The 21,225-nt window shown below is 38.4% G+C and overlaps 1 protein-coding gene across 1 annotated transcript; it reads right to left on the minus strand.

The window, feature by feature from the left end:
- Nucleotides 1-5,736: 5,736 nt before the first annotated feature.
- On the minus strand, nucleotides 5,737-12,729 carry KRT25 (keratin 25). Its single transcript, XM_010388518.2, has 8 exons — nucleotides 12,247-12,729; nucleotides 11,779-11,861; nucleotides 11,270-11,426; nucleotides 8,883-9,044; nucleotides 8,672-8,797; nucleotides 8,103-8,320; nucleotides 6,987-7,054; nucleotides 5,737-6,107 (listed from the first exon to the last, which is right to left on the minus strand). The coding sequence occupies exons 1-8, from the start codon at nucleotides 12,673-12,675 to the stop codon at nucleotides 5,998-6,000; spliced, it is 1,353 nt and encodes a 450-aa protein (XP_010386820.1). The 5' UTR covers nucleotides 12,676-12,729; the 3' UTR covers nucleotides 5,737-5,997.
- Nucleotides 12,730-21,225: the final 8,496 nt, after the last annotated feature.

The raw sequence follows: 21,225 nt of genomic DNA on the forward strand, positions 1-21,225 counted from the left end.
CAAAGTGCTGGCAACTTTGATGTCTGGTCAGAGTCCACTTCCTGGTTCATAGATGTCACCTTCTGTGCCGTGTAACACTGTGTCCTCACAAGGTGGAAGGGCAAGGGAGTTCTCTGGGTCTCTTTTTTAAGGACACCACTCTCAATCATGAGGGCTCCACCCTTATGACCTAATCACTTCCCAAAGACCCCACCTCCTCATACCATCACCTAGACTTCCACATAGAAATTTTGGAAGATCGTAAATATTCAACCCGCTGCATAGAATATGCACATATCCAAGTTGGTTAGGTGAAACCAAATTTTCGAAGTTCAGAGTTACAACCCTACAAGAGTATGAGTTTTCGTTGCTCCACATACTCATCTATATTTGCTACAGGAAGACTTTTTGATACTTGCCAAGTTGGAAAGTGTGAAATGGAAGCTAGCTGTGATTTTTAATGTGCATTTCTCTGGTTACTAATAAGATTGAGTATATTTCATGTTTATTGAATGTATGGATTTCCTCTTCGGTGAGGAGCTTGTTCAAATTTTTGTGCCATTTTTAATAGGGCTGTCTCTTTTTATCCTTTATCCTCTTTTATGCTTCTCTTAATCTTATGTATGTATCTATCCATCTATCTACTTACCTACCTACCTAATATTTTTCTCTCTGTGCTGAAGTCTGGATAATTTCCTCAGTCTACTTTTCAGTTTACTAATTCTCTCTCCTACTGTGTCTAATCTACTATTAGCTCTAAACATTGATATTTTAAATGTTATTTCTTACATTTGTTATATCTAGAAGTTTATATTTGGCTCTTTTCAAATATCCTTAGCCATTCTTTACAGTGTTTTGGATTCTGCTCATATTTTTGAAGTTTTATTTTTAAAAGTATTTTGATCATTTTTATGCTCTATATTTTAAAATTGTTTCTATTGGCTCTTGCTCATGGTATCTTGTTTAGCAATTTCTGATTATCAACAGCTAATTTCCCTTACAAATTTTATTTATGAGAATCATTTGAGGCTTGGGATGATAGTGGGTCTATCTAAAGAGAATTTGCATTTGCTTCTGTTAGGCCCCCAGGGAGGTACCAGTGGTTAGGAACCCTCTTAAAGTAAATTCCCAGCTTAAAGTTATTTTCATGCAGCAAGGTAGTGTGGATTTTGGCTATAACCCTATCCAAAGTTTGGCTTGTAACCATATATTCTCAGAGTTAATTTTCCCTCTTCCCTTTATGCCAGTGGTTGAGACAGGGAACTTTCTTTGCAATTCTCTGGCAGGGAGGTGAGTTTATTTCTAGGTCATGCTTATATTACATGTGTGGCTTTTGGGGGCTAACACCTATCAGGAAGGGTCTCTGTTTATACTCCCCATCTTAGGCAGGTGCTACATTTTATCTCTTGTTCTTCATACTCTGTGGGGTCATAAACAGTGAAGTGAAGTACAAGTTCACAGCTTCAGCAAATGCCTCAAAGTGCAAGCCATCTTCAGATTTCTCCTTTTCTCTCTGGGTTCCTTCCTTCATATAGTGTTTGGTCGGGGTTTTCCTTGTTATTACAGCTCGTTAATTTGAAATCCTAATTAGGGAAAGGGAGTCAGGCTGGTGGGGGCAGGAAAAAGCAAAAAGATAAAGCAGATAAGCTACAAGTCTGCCTTTCTTCATGGTCTAGGACACACAGCCCTCCTGCAAAAATAACTTACAATCTTCCTGCACCCAACTATCACCAGACATCTGCAAGTTAGCTCACTACAAGCTTTGCATTATCAATACTAAACAAAGCCCTCTTCAACAGACAGCATAAACACCATCCTATAAAATCTCCAGCAAGCCTTTCTTTCTTTGCAGTCAGCTTCTCTTCTTCTGATCCTGCTTGTTGCCTTCTCGCAATGTATTTTCCTACTTTCTCTAATAAATCCGCCTTTTTTTTTTTTTTTTGAGAGTTTTTTGAGACAAACTCTTGCTCTGTCTTCCATGGTGGAATGTAGTGGTGTGATCTTGGCTCACTGAAACCTCCACCTCTGGTTCAAGTGATTCTCCTGCCTCAGCCTCCTGAGTAGCTGGGACTACAGGCACTTGCCACCATGCCCAGCTAATTTTTGTATTTTTAGTAGAGACGGGGTTTTGCCATTTAGGCCAGGGTGGTCTCGAACTCCTGACCTCCAGTAATCCATCTGCCTCAGCCTCCCAGGGAAGGGATTAAGGGCTTGAGTCACCGTGCCCAGCCAAGTCTGCCTTTGTTTATCTACAGCTCTCTTGGTAAATTCTTTTACCCCCCGTGCCACCAGCCCCATCGTTGTTCCCTCATAAAAATTATTATTATTTTTTAAAATTTTGAAACAGAGTCTCCTAGGTTCAAGCGATTCTCCTGCCTCAGCCTCCCGAGTAGCTGGGATTGCAGGCATGCACCACCATGCCCAGCTAATTTTTGTATTTTTAGTAGAGATGGGGTTTTGCCACGTTGGCCAGGCTGGTCTCGAACTCCTGACCTCAGGTGATCCACCCATCTTAGCCTCCCAAAGTGTTGGGATTACAGGCATGAGCCACTGTGCCTGGCCAATAAATGCTTTTAAAAAGATTTTAAAAGGATTTTATCCAGTATTTTTAGTTGCTTCCAGTAGGAGAACCAGTTGAAACCAAGTGTCCTGTATCATCTCTTGATTCTCATTTTTACCCCTGTGACTATTCCTACTGATTGTTCTTCATAGATTTGCATTCCTCTACCTACTCCTTAAATGTTGATATTCCCATTTTAGAACATGACCCCATTTCTTTTTTATTTTACTTATGTACATTTATCACATCCATTCTCTTTAATGTAATTTTTCCTTCAGTAAAGCTTACCAACTCTCTACTGTCTAATGGAGATAACTGGTAGTTCATCCCAAATGAAGACTGGCTTCTGGCGAGATATCCCAGGCCCCTCACCTTGGAGGACACAGGGACACAGGACTTGAGCCTTCCCAGCGAGCCTATTATGTTCTTTCTCTCTTCAGGGACCCGCCCGTGTCTCTCTACTTTTCTCCTCTGCCGTCAGAGAAATATGAAAGGTCACTCAGGGGGCCTAGAGTCTCCTCATTCAGGCCAAGACTTTCACTCTTCAAAAACTCATCATAGGAACAATCACTGGGGACCAAGTTTGTGCAAGGCACAGGTTTTGCTGTATAATGAGAGGCTGGTCAAAGATGTGTAGCATAAGCTCTCCTTTTTTTTAAAAAAAGCTTACAGACTAGTTAGGGAGAGGGAGACACCTGACTCATCGCAGCCGTGACCTTTTATAGTTTTAATTACTAACTTTAGTCTTACATGTTTCCAATATAAAATACTTCTTCTGGTTTTAGATGTGTATATTTATTCATTTATTGAGCACATATTTAATGTGTACCTACCATATGCCAGAAACTGTCTGGTTACTGGGGATATGACATTGAACAAAATGGGCCATATCCCTGCCTTAGAAAGCTTACATTCCAGTGCAGGGGAAGGAACAACAAATAAGAAATAAAATAAATAAACAAGATAATTTCAAGTGCTGATGAAGGTTCTGAAGGAAGTAAGGCAGTGTGAGGGACTAGTGACTTCTGCTGGAGTGGTCAGGGTCAGCTCTTCTGATGAGAAAGATCAAAAGGAATTAGCCATGGGAAGATCTGGGGAAGAGAGTTTCAGGCAGGGGGCACAGCTAGTACAGAGGCTCTGCGGCAGGAATGAGCTTGCTGTATTCAAGGAATAAGAGGAGGGCAATATTGTTAGTGCTGCGGGGGAGGTGAAGACATAAGATATGAATAGAGAGATAAGCAGAACCAGGTCACATCGGGCTCTGGAGGCCATAGAAAAATATTTCAATTTAGTCCTAGGTACATCAGGAATCCCCTGGAGTATGGTTTTTTTTTTTTTTTTTTTTTTTTTTTTTTTGGAATCAGGGTCTCTCTCTCTCACCCAGGCTAAGGTGCAATCACTGTTCTCTGCAGCTTCAACATCCTGGGCTCAAGCAATCCCACTGGAGGATTTTAAGAAAGGTAGTGATGTATTCATCTTTCTCTCTGTCTGTGTATATAAAGGGGTTAACCATTGTGTGTGTGTGTGTGTGTGTGTGTGTGTGTTTTAAAGTCATCTTTGTTAGAGTACAATCAGTGATGTGCTGGCAAATGTGTAATAACCAGGTTTCAGAGGAGGAAGAATTTCTGATTTGCAGGGTTTGCCAATTTCTGCAAAAGTGTGAATACCTTCTCCATTGCTGACATCAAGCTACCAAGTGATATCACTAAATGGAGGGTCAGGAAGAGATGTGCAGAAGAGGCTGCCATGAGATGGTAACAGTTCTAGCACATGACAGGGTGTATTACAAACTTATATTAAAATTCACCTTTTTAAGTTGTTCAGGTCTATGAATCGTGACATATATAGCTGTGTAAGGATTTACATTGAGAATCATTGCTCTAGTCAATAAGTGTATTAGTCCATTTTCACGCTGCTGATGAAGACTGGGAAGAAAAAGAGGTTTAACTGGACTTACAGTTCCCCATAACTGGAAGGCCTCAAATCATGGTGGGAGACGAAAGGCACCTCTTACATGGCACGAGAAAAATGAGGAATATGCAAAAGCGGAAACTGCTGTTAAAACCATCAGATCTTGTGAGACTTATTCACTACTATGAGAACAGTATGGGGGAAAATGCCCCCGTGATTCCAATTATCTCCCACTGGCTCCCTCCCACAACATGTGGGAATTATGGGAGTACAATTCAAAATGAGATTTGGGTGGGACACAGAGCCAAACTGTATCATTGAGGGAGGATGTGATGATAGGTGGGGAAGAGTGGTGTAAATTGCTTCAGCACTTAGACGATTACAACGTATCTTTTTTTAAGTGGAATTTTCTCTGAGATTGTAATATTTTTGTTTCACATAATCTAATGGGGAACATAATGAGGCCTGTGGCTAAGATTGTATCAGAAGCAGGCAATACAAACAATTCAGGGATAATTATAACACACTTAAAAGACTCTTTTTTTCTGCTTTCTATTTTCACATAGAGGCTGAATCTCATTTTTTTGAATAGATTATAATATGGATAATCCATCCATACAGTATAGAGGGTCAACTAAATATCTAGAGGTAATATCTGATCTGAGAAAATTATGTTTTTAATTAATCTAATTTATTTCCCTTTAGTAGAGATAAATCTGATGGTCAAGAGAGTTATAAACATCAGCTACAACTTTGTAGTAGAAGTGGATGGCTCTATTCCTATAACTTGGGTTCTAAACTAAAACTTTTGCTATAACCTCTATTACATTTGGAATACTGTTTAAAATATATATCCAAAAGGAAAATGAGATTGAGCATTAATCATTATAAATATTGAGTATTAAAAATACGTATTAGCATCTATCAAATGCTTATCCCGTAAGTGCACTTTGCAATAACTTATTTCTTTAATCTTTACAATAACCATTTGAAAGAACTACTTTTATTATCCCCATTTACAGATGAAGAACCTGAAATATATACATTTTAGTTATTATTAAAGGGAATAGGCTTCTTAGTATGTCAAAGTACGGCAGATCGGGGATTTAAATAAAAGTACTTTTATTCTTTCTGAATTTGTCTCAGTTTGAATTATAGGGTAAGCCCGATGAAAATCTATGAGGAAATCTATTATTTTAAAAGAGTTTTTATATAAATAAAAGCTGTTACGTGTTCACATATTTATATTGCACACATAAACATTCTAAAGACAATATCACCAATGATAACTTGCTAAAGAAGAGGTTTATTGAATACAAAGAATTGACAACAGATTTCTGTAGGATAATAAAATGAGTCATCATATTTGTGTGTGGCATTCTTCCAGATGAATGGGGAGATGCTGTTATTGATTGCCCAGAAAGAGAAAATAACAGAAAGACAACAGGAGAGACATTTTTCTTAGACATGCACATTTTTCTGGACAGATACATAATGCCTTTTCTTCTTAGGGGGTATGTGGCAGACGTTCTCTGTTGCATCTCAAATTAATTGCTTTGAGATTTCTCTTCCAGGGAGTGAAGCCTGGTGGTAAGTATTTTGCTGCGTTGGTCTACCTCCTCAAGAACTTTCTTAACCACTATGGCTTTGGCTGAGTCTGAAAATTAAAAATTAAAAGGAGATTTTATATAGTTAAAAATGAATAAAACATTGTATCATTTAAAGGAATAATAAAGGAATAATAATATTTGCATATAGAATGAACTATGCACTAAACACAAATACTTAGACTCATTTTTGGTGAATAATTTTGATTATTTGGTTAGGAAAAAACACAGTGACATGTTATTTTGTTTAAAATTAGCACACATCACTGACATTAGATATCTAGCACATATGATGTCTACTACAAATCTTTATTGTGTGTATTCTTACCAAGCCATGGTAATATAAGAACAATCAAGCTATGCATTAAAAATGAAGTAGTTGGGTATATATACCCAAAGGAATAGAAAGCACTCGACCGTAAAGACACATGCATGCGAATGTTCATTGCAGCACTATTCACAATAGCAAGAACAAAGAATCAACCTAAATGTCCATCAGTGACAGAGTGGATAAAGCCATAAGCACCATGGAATATTATGCAGCCATGAAAAAGAAGAAGATCACGTCTTTTGCAGGAACATGGATGGAGCTGGAGGCTATCATTGTTAGCAAACTGACGCAGGAATAGAAAACCAAACACCACATGTTCTCACTTATAAGTGGGAGCTAAATGATAGGGACTTATGAACACAAAGAAGGAAACAACAGATACTTGGTTCTACTTGAGGGGGAAGGGTGGGAGGAGGAAGAAGAGCAGAGATGATAATTATTGGGTACTGGGCTTAATTCCTGGATGATCAAATAATATGTACAACATATCATGTGTGTACCTATGTAACAAACCTTTCAATGTACTCCCAAACCTAAAATAAAAGTTGAGAAAATTTAAAAAGTAGGATAGCATAACAACAGATTTCATTTTAATTACCTTTGACTTGACTTCCCACATTTCCAGATCCATAATCTTTAGACTTGTAACCTCCAGACTTACAGGCTCTGTGAAAACATCACAAAAGAGGGTGATTTAGAGAGAACCCCATCAATTCTAGGTTCACCATATGGTTTTCTTTAGCTCTTTGGTAGTTTCAACTGTGTAACCCAATATTTGATTTGTAGTGTTTACCGATTTCTGTAGAGGTATGAATACCTTCTCCATTGCTGATATCAAGTTATCAAGTGACATCACTAAGTGAGGAGTTAGGAAGAGATGTGCAAAAGAGGCTGTCATGAGATGCTAACAGCAGTTCTGGCATGCCACTGGATGTATTTACACAACTTAGGTTGAAATTCTCCCTTTTAAGTTCTGCAGGTTTATGAATTGTGACAAATGTATATAGCTGTGTAACGATTTACATGTGGAAGCATCACTCTAGTCAATGAGGGAGGGTTTGATGATAGATGGGGAAGAGTGGTGTAGATCGCTTCAGCAGTTAGACAATTACAAGATATTTTTTCTAAGTGTGGTTTTCTCTGAGATTGTGATGTTTTTGTTCTGCTTCAGTGTTAAGAAGTGATTTTTTTTCCTGTATTTCCTTTTATATTAACATCAAGAATGGATAAAATAGTAACTGCCAAGGGAAGTGGGGCACAGAAGAACTTTTTGGGGTGATGAAATGCTCTTCGTTGTGAATTAGGAAGCTTCCTGCTCCTAACAACCCTGAGCTCTAGACTCTCAGACTTGTGCCCATGGGACTTTATCAGTGCTATGAAGACAGGATTCTGTGAGTGATGAGCTCCAGAAACCATTTCCAGAGTCAGAATCCTGGTCCACATATTGAAACTCCAATTAGCTTCCCGTTTATTCTTTTCACTCTAGAAGTGATATTTTCAATGTTCATACCTTAAACTCGGTGCCTGCTGCATATTGGTTTGTTAAGATGTTAATTTGTATTTTGGCAGTCGAGTGTGTATTATATTTAATATTTAGTATTCATGATAATAAATGCATGCAGCCAAATTATGTCCACTTTCCAGTGGAAAGTGGGATCTAACTTGCAAGCAGATTTCAGGATATTATGCCATCCATGCAAATTGTTTTACCCACCCATCATCTCCTCCTATAAGGAGACAGTAGGTCTCAATTTCTTTTTCCAGGTGGAGCTTGATGTCCAGGAGCTGCTCATACTCGAGCTTCTGGCCCTCAGTCTCAGTTCTGACCTGGTGCAGCTGCTCCTCCAGGGCCCCGATCTGAGCCTGGATCTGCGCCAGCTGTGCACAGTAGTTGCTCTCGGTCTCTGTCAAGGAGCACTCCAGGGAGTGTTTCTGTCAGGAAGCAATAAAGAGAACCTGAGATGGATATGCAGATATGCAGGGATTTGTTTGATATATGATTTTCTCCTGTTGTTAACTTTACGTATAATTGTTTTAGATTTCACATGGGCACATAGTTAAGACTGTGATACTGCCTGAAAATGAGCAAATCCTTCTTTTTGGTAGAATAGACCTAAAGACATTCATGTTGTTTTAGCTGTCAGCTATATAATCTTATTCTCTGCTTATGTTTTAAGACAATTATAAAAATATATATTTCAATATTGTTAAGGTTTTTAAAACCAGCTGGCAAGTATCTAACATGATGCCCTGGGGGATGGTAAAAAATTGTTCTTTTCATACCGTGGCTAAGAGAGACTGAAGTTCAATCTCCAGGGTTTGAAGAGTGCGCTTCATTTCAGTCAGCTCGTTCCGGGCTGAGGTTGTGGCTCCGACATCCTCAGAAATCTGCTGCTGCAGGGAGGCGCTCTGAAATGCCATAAGTGAAGGAGCAAATCTTAGTTTCGTGAATATCAGTTACATGCAAAGGGATTGTTTTCCGGAGGAGAGTCACCTTCTCGTTGAACCAGGCCTCCGCATCCCTGCGGTTCTGCTCTGCAAGAGCTTCGTACTCAGCTCTCATGTTGTTCAGTAGAACTGTGAGGTCCACCCCGGGGGCTGCGTTCATCTCCACGTTCACGTTGCCTCCAGCTGCACACTGCAGAACTTGCATTTCCTAGAGGCAGAAAAGTGTTCAGTTCAACTCTGCAGGGATCTCATGGAAGGTCTAGAAGCTTAGCTTTGGAAGGGCACTTAGAGTTTGTCTGGTTTTCCCCAGGCTGTGCATTGACCCCCTCCCACCACATTTGATATTTCCTGTCCTGTTGACCTAATTCTCAAAGACGGTGAACTCACTACCTCATGAACTAGCCTGTTTCATTCTGGAAGAGTTTTAATTGTTCCAGACTTCTATATTATAGTGAGTCAAACTCCTGTTCTTATAACTTAAACTTATCAGTTTCAGTTCTACTACTCAGAATGAGTCTTAATTCCTTTTCCAAATGAAAGTTTTAAACATTTAAAATGAATGGTCCTCCATTGCTTATTCTATTCTCCACGTTTGTGGACTGCTCTTCATTTCACTAGAGGCCAGCTTTGATGCAGTCTTAACTCAGCTACACCCTGAACACAGCCATGAACATGGTTGAAGGGCTGAGTTTGAATAATTCTGAACAATTGAAATGATGATAAGTAAATAAATTGTGTGTGTGTGTGTGTGCGTGTGTGTGTGCATGTGCACCCCTCAGGGAAGAACATCATCCTCTAAAGAATTGCAGCTGTCTATTAAGTCCATACAGGGACATATATACAGTATCATGTTGGACTTTGGAGTCACACAAATCTCTCTGTAAATTTTGGTTCTGCCCTATAGTGGCTGGTGAGTTTGGGAAAGTTGCTTAACCTCTTTAAGTTTCTATTTGCTTACCTGAAAATTGAGGATAATTAAATATCCTTCCTGAGTTGTTAAAAGAAATCAAAGAACTAATAATAATAATGACTGTGATACTACCTTGCACATAAATGCTAAATGAATGCTGGTTATTATAATTATTATCATCACGGAAGCTGGAATTTATTTTGCAGCCAAAGTCTACATGTTACCCTGTCTGAACTGCAAGCTGTTAGAATGTGTGAGTCAGTTCTAAGATTGTGAATGGCAGGCATCACAGCGAAGACTGTGTGTACTGGAATACCACCCATCAACTTCTGTCTGCTGCAGAAACTCTCCTCCTCATTCATGAATTGGTCTTAATGATGGTAACTAAGGCTTTCATTCCTTCCTGCAGTGAGCCCCTCAGCTAATCCAGCCTTCTTTCCTCCTGGTTGACCCTATGTCTTCCTGATCTACAGATGTGGCTTTTACTTCTGAGGATTTAGTGAAAACTTCCTGGTTCAAGCATAAAATGAAAAAGATTATATATATATACATTTATATATTATATATATTTATATATTATATATATCTATCTATATATATTTGCCTGTGTGTGTGTGTGTGTGTATAGGGTTGTCTGTAAGTGAGGCATTACAAAAATCAAAAATCAATTGCTTTTAATTCATCAAAAATTGATTAAACACCATGGGCTATAACTATATTTGAATCCACGTAGGCAAATCAATGTTATTCAAGTAGTTTTATTTATAAGACAGCCTCATGACTAATCAAGTAGGATTCTTAGCTTGATCTTCTGTTTTAAGCATTTGGCTTGACCATAGAAGTCTTTTGGCTATTTAAAATATCAAATTTATTTTCAAAGGATAAAGATTTTTCCCTTTTGGAAAACAGCACCTCTGAAAGCAATCCTAAGGATGTAATTGCTGCAATATAAAATTTGGAACTTAACTTCCAACAGTGACCGCTTTGGAAGTTTATGATTAAGTATAAATTCTGGTGTAATAGCTTAATTTCATTCTCATTATTTTTACAGCCATACCTATAAAGAATACGTACTAGTGTTAAGTGTGTATACTTCATGTATGTATGAAGTAAATGTTTTAGTGTTTTAAATCTGCCACTGTCATAGAGAAATTTAGATCTAGTTTTCCAGTTTAAGGATGTCCTTAAAGTATATTTATTTTATATTTATTTTATCTAATTCGATGTAATCTCCTAAGTAGATCATTTTAACTCAGCTATAATTACATAGCCAAACACTGCTCTTATAACCCTGATTGGTCTGGAAAACATGATTCCTTTATTTTTTCCCATAGGAAACTTGATGAGAGAGCAAGGGTGAATCTGTACAAAGAATTTGACTCTTGAAGAGACAGCTCAGCCCTCATGTCTGTCTGACAATGTGTCTTCAGCACCAACTTTTTATATGAGAGGTTATGTACATTATCCCCTGTCAGGTGCACAGTGTCTGCAAAAATAGCAAAGTGTAGATGACCAGCTCTTACCTCTTTGTGGTTCTTTTTGAGGTAAGTCATCTCCTCACTCAGGGTTTCGTACTGAATCTCCAGATCTGTTCTGCACAGGGTTATTTCATCCAAAACTCTTCGTAACCCATTGACATCAGCCTCTACACTCTGGTGAAGAGCCAGCTCATTTTCATACCTTAAAGAGTGTTAATGATTTCCTAATTTGTCACATGGTTGGAGACATAGTCACTGATCAATGACAAATGCTGGAATTCCAGAATTTTGAAGATTTGGCCACAAGAGGCATTTTCAAAACTTGCTGCATAATAATAATTATTATTGTTTCTACTTTGCAGTATTTGATAGAAAAAGAACTAGTTTTAATAGCAGTTCACGCTTTGTATTTAATAATCAAAGCATAAAAAAGTAATAACATGCTGTTTATGTGAAATTCAAGTGTTTTATAGTTTTGGAATAAGAGTTGCAAATTTGATGTAATGGTTTGCATGAATTGCCATGAATTCATTTCACTCTGGCAGTCTACTTACTTGAGTCTGAAATCATCAGCTGTAAGCCTGGCATTATCGATCTGCAGAACAGCATTAGCGTTGCTGGTGGTGGAAGTGATGATCTAGAAATGGGAATTTGACTTTTATCATGAAGTAAACGAACTGAATCTACTTAATGCTTATTTCCAATGCTAAACTGGAATTCTCTTTAAGAAATCACAAGTAGGTGGGCGTGGTGGAAGGCGCCTGTAATCCCAGCTACTCGGGAGGCTGAGGCAGGAGAATCTCTTGAACCCAGGAGGTGGAGGTTGCAGTGAGCTGAGATCCTGCCTTTGCACTCCAGCCTGGGCAACAAGAGCAAAACTCCTTCTCAAAAAAAGAAAAACAAAAACAAAAACAAAAAAAATCACAAGTAGGAATGATAAATGTTTTTAGAATTTAATAAAGAAAGGAAAACAATTTAGAAATAAAGGTACATGAAAATGATTGTGAAGTATGATTTCTTACCTGGTTTTTAAGGTCATCAATTATCGGGAAATATCTGCTATAGTCATGATCAAGACCACGGCAAGAGCCGGGCCCAAATTTCTCATACCAGCCCTTGATCTTCTGCTCCAGGTCAGCGTTGGCCTCCTCCAGAGCACGCACGTTGTCCAGGTAGGATGCCAGGCGGTCATTGAGGTTCTGCATGGTCACTTTCTCATTGCCAGAAAGGAGTCCCCCCTCATTCACAGTGAAGCCAGCACAGGGATTGCCTCCCGCTGCGTTTCCTCCGGATGAGCTGCCTCCGAAGGCACAAGAGAAGTTACTTCCAATCCCCGAAATGCCACAAGCATTTCCAGCCCCAAAGCTGGTTCCCCCACCAGAGAGTCTGAGTGATCCTGTGGTGGGACGAGGACAGGACCTCCTGGATGCACTGGAAAGTCGAAGAGACATGGTATCAGGGCAAACGCGTTGCAGAGCTGTATTCGTGAAAGCTAGAATGGAGTCCCTTCTTGTCTAAATGGTTCTGTTTGCCTTTTTATAGGCAAGTCCCAAGTGTGTTCTGAATGAAATTCTGTCTACATAGAGTAAAACATGGCTTGCCAGTCTCAGCAAGTTGGCATAATTGGGTGATTTTTTCTAATTAGTAACTCACTTTGCTGGGCTCATTCCTGTAGGAGGGCAGTTGCCCTCAGGTTGGTGGTAATCTGAGAAATGGGTCTGGGCGGAGCAATGTCAGGTTCATTATTACATTTTTAAATGTTGGGTGAGTCATTCTTCACTTCCATCTTTAGAAGATAAGCCTCATCAGCTCATTACTGAATAGAAATTTGGCATCATGGTTTTGGGCTATTATGCCAAGGCAGGCTGTGATGTTTCTGAGACTTTTTCTGCTTTTATTTTCACAAGTTTTTCTACATAAGTAGAGAATAGAACTGTAATCATTATTTCCCCAACCTAGTTCTTCAACCAATAGGTTTTTGTTTTTATTTTTAAATTCCTCTTGCCACTGTTTCCCATGGGAAGTTAACTTCCATTCTGGCTGACATGAGCATCCTATTTTGTTGACACTTATGACTGGGGAGAGTTGCCTTATCTTATCCATTTTGGTAATTAGGAGCACACCCCTAATTGGTGTTATGTTTTGTGGGAGTTTGGAAAGACATGAACTTATTTCCTGACCCTGCAAAATCTGAAGCAAACCTGGAAGGAACTATTTCTTCTGTCTTAATTTACTGTGGTTTAGCTCAGGTGAAAGTCATCAGTAAGGTATTTAGTGGGTGGGAATTCACATATATTTACTAAAAACTCTACCTATTATGGAAATATAAAATATTGACAAATAAGTCCGGGCATGGTGGCTCACACCTGTAATCCCAGCACTTTGGGAGGCTGAGGCAAGTGGATCACTTGAGGTCAGGCATTTGAGACCAGCCTCACCAACATGGTGAAACCCCGTCTCCACTAAAAATACAAAAATTGGCCAGGCATCATGGCGAGGCGCCTGTAATCCCAGCTACTCGGGAGGCTGAGGCAAGAGAATCTATTGAACCTGGGAGGCAGAGGTTACAGTGAGCTGAGATTGTGTCACTGCACTCCAGCTGGGGTGACAGAATGAGACTTTGTCTCAAACATTTTTTCTGACAAATAAAAATTGTATATATTAATGGTGCACAACATGATTTTTTAATATATGAATATATTGTGTAATGACCAAATCAAGCTAATTAACATATCTATTATCTCACATACCTATTTTGTGGTAAGAACATTTAAAATCTACTTTCTTATTGTTATTAACTATAGTCACCATATTGTACAATAGTTATCCTGAACTTATTCCTCCTACTTAAATGAAATTTTGTATTCTTTGACCAAAATTTCCCTATCGCACCTCCCTGATGATTAATGATGTTGAGCACCTTTTCATAAACCTATGGGCTATTTATATGTCTTTTGAGAAATGTCTTCTTTTTTTTTTTGGAGACAGAGTCTCACTCTGTCGCCCAGGCTGGAGGGCAGTGGTGCGATCTGGGCTCACTGCAAGCTCTGCCTCCCGGGTTCACGCCATTCTCCTGGCTCAGCCTCCCAAGTAGCTGGGACTACAGGCACTGCCACCAAGCCCGGCTAATTTCTTTTTGTATTTTTAGTAGAGACGGGGTTTCACTGTGTTAGCCAGGATGGTCTCGATCTCCTGACCTTGTGATCCACCCGCCTCGGCCTCCCAAAGTGCTGGGATTACAGGCGTGAGCCACCGCGCCCGGCCGAGAAATGTCTTTTTAATCACATTCTTTTCTTGTTATTGAGTTGCTTGAATTACTTATATATTTTGGATATTAAGCCTTGATCAGATGTATGGTTCACAGCATTTCATCCAACAGGTTCATTTGTGTTGTCACAAATGACAGAATTTCCCTTTGTAAAGGCTGAATCGTATTCCGTTGGGTATATATACTATATTTTCTCTATTACTTCATTTATTGATGGTTGTTTAAGTTGAATCCCTATCTTGGCTATTGTGAATCATGCTACAATGTGCATGGAATGCAGATATCTCCTTGACATACTGATTTCATTTCCTTTAAATACTCAGTAGTGGGATTTTTGGGTCACATGGTAGTTGCACTTTTAATTTTTTGAGGAATCGCTATACTGCTTTCCATAATGGCTGCATTGATTTACATTTCCACTAACAGTGTACAAGGATTTTCTTTCTCCACTTTCTTACTAACACTTGTTATTTCTTGCCATTTTCATGATAGCCATTCTAGCAGGTGTGAGGTGATATCTCAGTGTGTTTTTCATTTGCATTTCATTCATGATTAGTAGTGTTGAGCATTTTTTCCATATACCTGTTGGCCATTTATATGTCTTCTTTTAAGAAATACCTTTTAAATTGGATTGTTTTTGTTATTGTTGTTGAGTTGCTTGAGTTTCTTATATATTTTGGATATTAGTCCTGTGTCACATGTGTGCTTCACAATATTTTCTCCCAATCCAAGAGTTATCTCTTCATTCTGTTGATTATTTCGTTTGCTATGTAGAAGCTTTTTAGTTTAATGTAATCCCATTTATGTATTTTTTTCTTTTGTTGCCTGTGTATTTAGGGTCATATAAAAAAATTTTGCTCAGACTAATGTCAAGAAGTTTTTCCCCTGTGTTTTCTTCTAGTACTTTTACAGTTTCATGTGTTATGCTTACCTGCTTAATACATTTTGAGTGGATTCTTGTATATAGGGTGAGATAAAGGTCCAATTTCATTTTTCTGAAATATAGTTTCCCCAGCACCATTTAGTAAAAATACTGTTCTTTCCCCATTTTGTGTTCCTGGCACCTTTGTTTGAAAATCATTTTGCTGTAAGTGCATAGATTTATTTCTCGGCTCTTTATTCTGTCTCATTGGTCTATATGTCACTTTTTGTGCCAGTGTTGTGATGTTTTGATTACTATAGATTTGTAATAGATTTTGAGATCAGATAGTGTGATGCCTCCAACTGTTCTTTTTGCTCAAGATTGCTTTGGCTATTCAGGATCTTTTGTGGTTCTATATGAATTTTAGAATTCATGTTTTTTTCTCTTTTTGTGAAAATGCCATTGGAATTTTGATAGGAATTACATTGAATCTGTATATCACTTTGGGTAATATAAACATTTTAACAATATTAATTCTTCCAATCAATGAACATGGCGTATCTTTCCATTTATTTTTGTCTTCATCAATTTATTTCATCAATGTTTTACAGTTTCACTTATTTCTCTTCTGGTCCTTGGTATTTTCTCCTTCTACCAACTTTGGGCTTAGGTTGTTCTTCTTTTTTTCTCGTTCCTTCATGTGTAATGGCAGGTTATTTCTTTTTTTTAATGTAGGCATTTATTGTTATAAACTGCTCTCTTAAAACTGCTTCTGCTACATCCCATAAATTTTGTCGTATGTCTCCATCTTCATTTGTCTCTAGATAGTTTTTGATTTCCCTTTTGATGTCTTCTTTGTTCCACTGGTTGTCCAGGAACATATTGTTTAATTTTCACATATTTGTGAACTTTCCAAATTTCTCCCTGTTATTGATTTCTAATTTCATACTCTTGTGGAGAAAAAATACTTGATGTAATTTTAATCTGAAGTTTGTTAAGACCTGTTTGTGACTGAACATACAATCTGTCATGGAGACTGTTCTGTGTGTGCTTGAGAAGAATGTGTATTCTGCTCTTGTTTGATACAATGTTCTATATACGTCTGTTAGGTCCACTTGGTCTAAAGTGTAGTTTAAGTCTAATCTTCCCTTACTAATTTTCTGTCTGGATGATTGATCCATTGTTGAAACTGTAGTACCGAAGTCCCCTACTATTGTTGTATTGTTGTCTATTGCTCCCTTCATATCTGTTAATAATTGCTTTATAAAGGTACTCTGATGTTGGGTGCATATTTATTTACAATTGTTATATCCTTCTTGATGAATTGTCTTCTTTATCATTACATAATGACTTTCTTTCTTTTTATAATTTTTGACTTAAAGTCTATTTTTCTCTGCTATAAATATAGGTACCTTTGCTCTTTTTTGTTTCTATTTGCATGGAATATCTTTTTCCATCCCTCACTTTTAGTCTATGTGTGTCCTTAAAGCTGAAGTGAGTCTCTTGTAGACAGCATATAGATTTTGTGTATGTGTGTGTGTGTGTTTGCCTTTTTAATACCCTTAGCTATTCTGTGTCATTTGATTGGAGAATGTAATCCATTTATATTCAAGGTAATTATTGATAGGTAAGGACTTACTACTGCCATTTTGTTGTTTTCCAGTTGTTTTGTAGATCCTTTGTTTCTTTTTTCCTCTCTTGCTGTCTGCCTTTGTGATTTGACAACTTTCTGTAGTGGTATGCTTTGATTCCTTTCTCTTTCTTTTTTTGTGTATCTACTATAGAATTTTGCTTTGTGGTTATCATGAGACTTACACTGAACATGTTAGAACAGGTTATTTTAAGCTGATAACTTCAATTGCATTCAAAAAATTTACAGTTTTACTATTCCTCCATCTAATTTTTTGATGTCACAATTTATATCTTTTTATACGTATATTCCTTAACAAATTATTGTACCTACAGTTAGTTTTAATAGTTTGGTCTTTTAACCTTTATACCAGATATAAGTGATTTGTACACCACCATTACAGTAGTATATTCTGAATTTGTATATTTACCTTTAACAGTGAGGTTTTTTTTTACTTTCATATGTTTTCATGTTGTTAATTAGAGTTCCTTTGTTTCAACTCATTGACCTATCTTTATCATTTCTTATAAGGGAGGCAATGAACTCCCTGAGCTTTTGTTTGTCTGGGAATATCTCCTTAATTTCTGAAGCACGGACTTTTCTGGGTATGATATTCTTGGTTGGCAGGTTTTCTTCTGTCAGCACTTGAATGTATTATCCTACTCTCCTGACTTGCAAAGTTTCTGTTGAGAAGTCTGTTGATAGCCTCATAGGTGTTCCATTGTATGTAATGAGTCTCTTATCTCTTGCTGCTTTCAAGATTCTCTCTGTCTTTTGGCAATTTTTAAAAAATTTTACTTTAAGTTCTGGGATACATGTGCAGAACGTGCAGGTTTGTTACATAGGTATACATGTGCCATGGTGGACCTATCAACCTGTCATCTAGGTTTTAAGCCCTGCATGAATTAATGTGCCTCATAGTGTTTGTTTTTGGGTTGATCTTGCTTGGGATCCTTTGAATTTCATGAATCTATATGTCCATATCCCTCCCAAGATTTGGGATGTATTTCTTTACATAAGCTTTCTTTCCTTTTCTCTCTTTCCTCCTTCTGAAACCCTCATAATGTATATATTTGTATGCTTGGTGGGATAGAATACATCCTTTATGCCTTCTTTACTCTTTTTTATTATTTAAACATTTTCATTCCTCTAATTGGGTAATTTAAAATGCCCTGTCTTTGAGTTTGCTAATTCTTTCTTCTGCATGATAGAGCCTGCTTTCGAAGCTTTCTACTGAATTTTTCAGTTTTGTCATTGTATTCTTCAGGTCCAGGATTTCTGTTTGTTTTATTTATGGTTTCTATTTTTAAAATTAAACTTCTCATCTTATTTATGCATTGTTTTCCTAATTTCATTTAGTTATTTATCTACATCTTTTGCATCTTATTAAGCTTCTTTAAGATAATTATTTTGAATTTTCTTTCAGGCAATTTGTAGATCTGCCTTTCTTTGGGGTCAGTTATTAGTTTCCTTTGGAGGTGTCATTCTTGCCTTATTCTTCATATTATTTATGGAGTCTTGCATTGGTATCTGTGCATTTGAAGGTACAATACCTCTTACTCTGTCACCCAGGCTGGTATGATCTCAGCTCACTGCAATCTCTGGTTCCCAGGCTCAAGTGATCCTTCCACCTCAGCCTCCTGAGTAACTGGAATGACAGGCATGTGCCATCATGCCCAGCTAATTTTTATATGTTTCATGGAGATGGGGTTTTGCCATATTACCCAGGCTGGTCTTGAACTCCTGAGCTCAAGCCATCCACCTACCTCAGCCTCCCAAAGTGCTGGGATTAAAGGTGAAAGCCACCACACCTGGCCTTCTTTAAATCTTTATAGACTGTTTTTGGCAGTTTAAGGCCTTCTTCTATTAGGTTCCTGTGCTGAGGGGATTGTGGTCAAATGGGGTTGGAGCTGGATCACATGGCTATTGCTGAGTCCACAGTGGGGTCTATAGTTGGTAGGTCTGTTACCAGGGGCTCTAGTAGCTGTGGATTCTGTGTAATCTCTGGGTTGACTGGACTGTCTGTAGAACCTTAGTCCATAGAGCTGGCACTGGAATGAGAGTCCATTTCAAGATCTGTAGATGATGGGCCTGTTACCAGGTGTGTGAGTGGGTGTGGCTTCTTCTGTGTCTCTGGAAAGTTTCCCTGTGGATCACTAAGTGAGACCCTGGGTATGTAGTGCTGCTCAAGTCCATGGCTGAGACGAGTTAGAACTGAGTTTTGGGGCTGCTTTAGAGGCTGTAGCTGAGACCGAGCTCTTCAGGCCTGTCTTTGGGGTCACAGATGGGTATGTTTTCTGGTGGGTCCCTGGGCAGGCAGGCTTGCTCTAAGACCACAGTTGATAGAGGCTGGTGCTGAATTACAGGGCCATTTCAAGATCCACAGCGGGACCAAGGTCAGTGGGTTAGATTTTAGGAGCACTGATGAGCATGTCTGTCTCCAGGTCTCATGTGGGCAGCACTGCTCTCAAGCCACAGATGAGAGGGGCTGGGACTGCTTTTCAGGGCCATTTCAGGATCTTCTGTGGGACCCAGGTCAGCTGGGCTGCCTGTGGATCTCAGATGAGAGTGCCTCCCTCTGGATTCCTGGGCAGGTAGAACTTCTCTCTGGCCACAGCTGAGAAGGGCTAGGGCCCAGATTCAGGTTTGTTTTAGGGATGCTGTAAAATTGAGATTGGCAAGCCTGTCCTGAGGACACAGAAGGGTGTTTCTCCCAGCAGGTCTCTGACAAGGCAGAAGTGCCTAGTCTGCAGCTGAGAGGGGCTGGAGTTGAGACTTAGAGCTATTTAGGGATCTGTTGTGGGACCAAGATTGGCAAGCCTGCTCTGCACACTCAGATGGACATGTCTCCCTGTGGGTCCTTGTGGAAGCAGGACTCATCTCATGCTGTAGCTGACAGGGGCAGGGGATGAGTTAGAGGATATTTTTAGGATGTATGGCTGAGACAGAGGTTGGTGGGCCTATCTTCTGATGTACTAGTGTGCATGACTTCTCTTTGACAAATGGTTTTGGCAGCAGGACCAACACAAAATGGGGTTGTAGCCAAGCTTGCAAGGATATGGAGCAGTTTCTAGGTCTGGAGATGGGCCCATGATCAGTAAGTGCCAAGTGGGTGTGGGTCTATCCTGTAAAAATGATACTCCTAGGTCTTGGGCTCTACCAGGGCTTTATAAACTCCTACCTGAATCCCAAGGCTCCTATAAAGGTACTTTTTTCTGTTGATGACTCTTACAAAATTATTGTTGCTTTGGGGCATATGAGCGGGGGATCTCCTATTCCACCATCTTGCTAATGTCATTTCTGTTTTATGACTCTTTTAAATACGTAGATCCATGGATCGTTTAGAAGTATGTCATTTAATTTTTGAATGTTGAGAGATTTTTCTTTTCACCTTGTATTATTAATTTCTGATTTGATTCCATTATGACCAGAGAACATATTCTGTATAATTTCAATTCTTATAAATTTTTAAAGGTTTATTATATGACCTAAGACATGGTCTATGTTCCATTGGTGCATGAGAAGAATGTGTTTTCTGCTCTTATTGAGTGCAGTGTTCTATAAATGTCAATTAAATTCTGTGGTTTGATGGTGTTGTTCAGTTCTTCTATTCATCATCATTAATTTTCTGTCTAGTAGTTCTATCAATTGCTGAGAATTGGGCATTGAATTTCCCAACTGTAATTTTGGATTTGCCTCTTTCTTCTTTCTACTCCATTCGTTTTTGCCTCATGTGTTTGAAAGCTTAGTGGTTTAGTGTATTTAGAGTTGCTGTATCTTCTTAAGGACCTCTTTATTATTATATAATATCACTTTTTATCTCTAGTAACATTCTTTGCTTTAAAGTCCACTTTGAAATTAATTCAGTCACTCCTGATTTTTTTATTAATGTTTGCATAATATAGCTTTTTCTATCCTTTTACTTTCAGCCTACCTGTGTCACTATGTTTGAAGTGAATTTCTTGTAGATAGCATATGGTTGGGTTGTGTCCTAGAGAAATGCATGCAGTCATGTACTAGGTAACATGTAAGGGATATTTATAGTAGTAGTATTCATAATAGTTTCAAATTGTAAACCATTCCAGAATAGAATGCATAACATTGTGGCAGATATTTTAAAAGTGCTGCCAATCTGGTGGGTGTGTAATAGTATTTCATGTGGTTTTCATTTGTATTTTTTCCGGTTAATATGGGGTTGAGCACTTTTTAGAAATTTAATGACAATTTGGAATTTCTGTCAG

The sequence above is a fragment of the Rhinopithecus roxellana genome, chromosome 19 (assembly GCF_007565055.1).
Source record: "Rhinopithecus roxellana isolate Shanxi Qingling chromosome 19, ASM756505v1, whole genome shotgun sequence".
NCBI lineage: Eukaryota > Metazoa > Chordata > Mammalia > Primates > Cercopithecidae > Rhinopithecus > Rhinopithecus roxellana.

Bases quoted from the DNA above. Each gene is read 5' to 3' on its own strand.
- KRT25 (XM_010388518.2), bottom strand. From the start codon at position 12,675: ATGTCTCTTCGACTTTCCAGTGCATCCAGGAGGTCCTGTCCTCGTCCC. The intron at 11,862-12,246 runs GTAAGAAATCAT...TCCCATTTCTAG, and splicing joins TTGATGACCTTAAAAACCAG to ATCATCACTTCCACCACCAG. The intron at 6,108-6,986 runs GTAATTAAAATG...TTTAATTTTCAG, and splicing joins TGTGGGAAGTCAAGTCAAAG to ACTCAGCCAAAGCCATAGTG.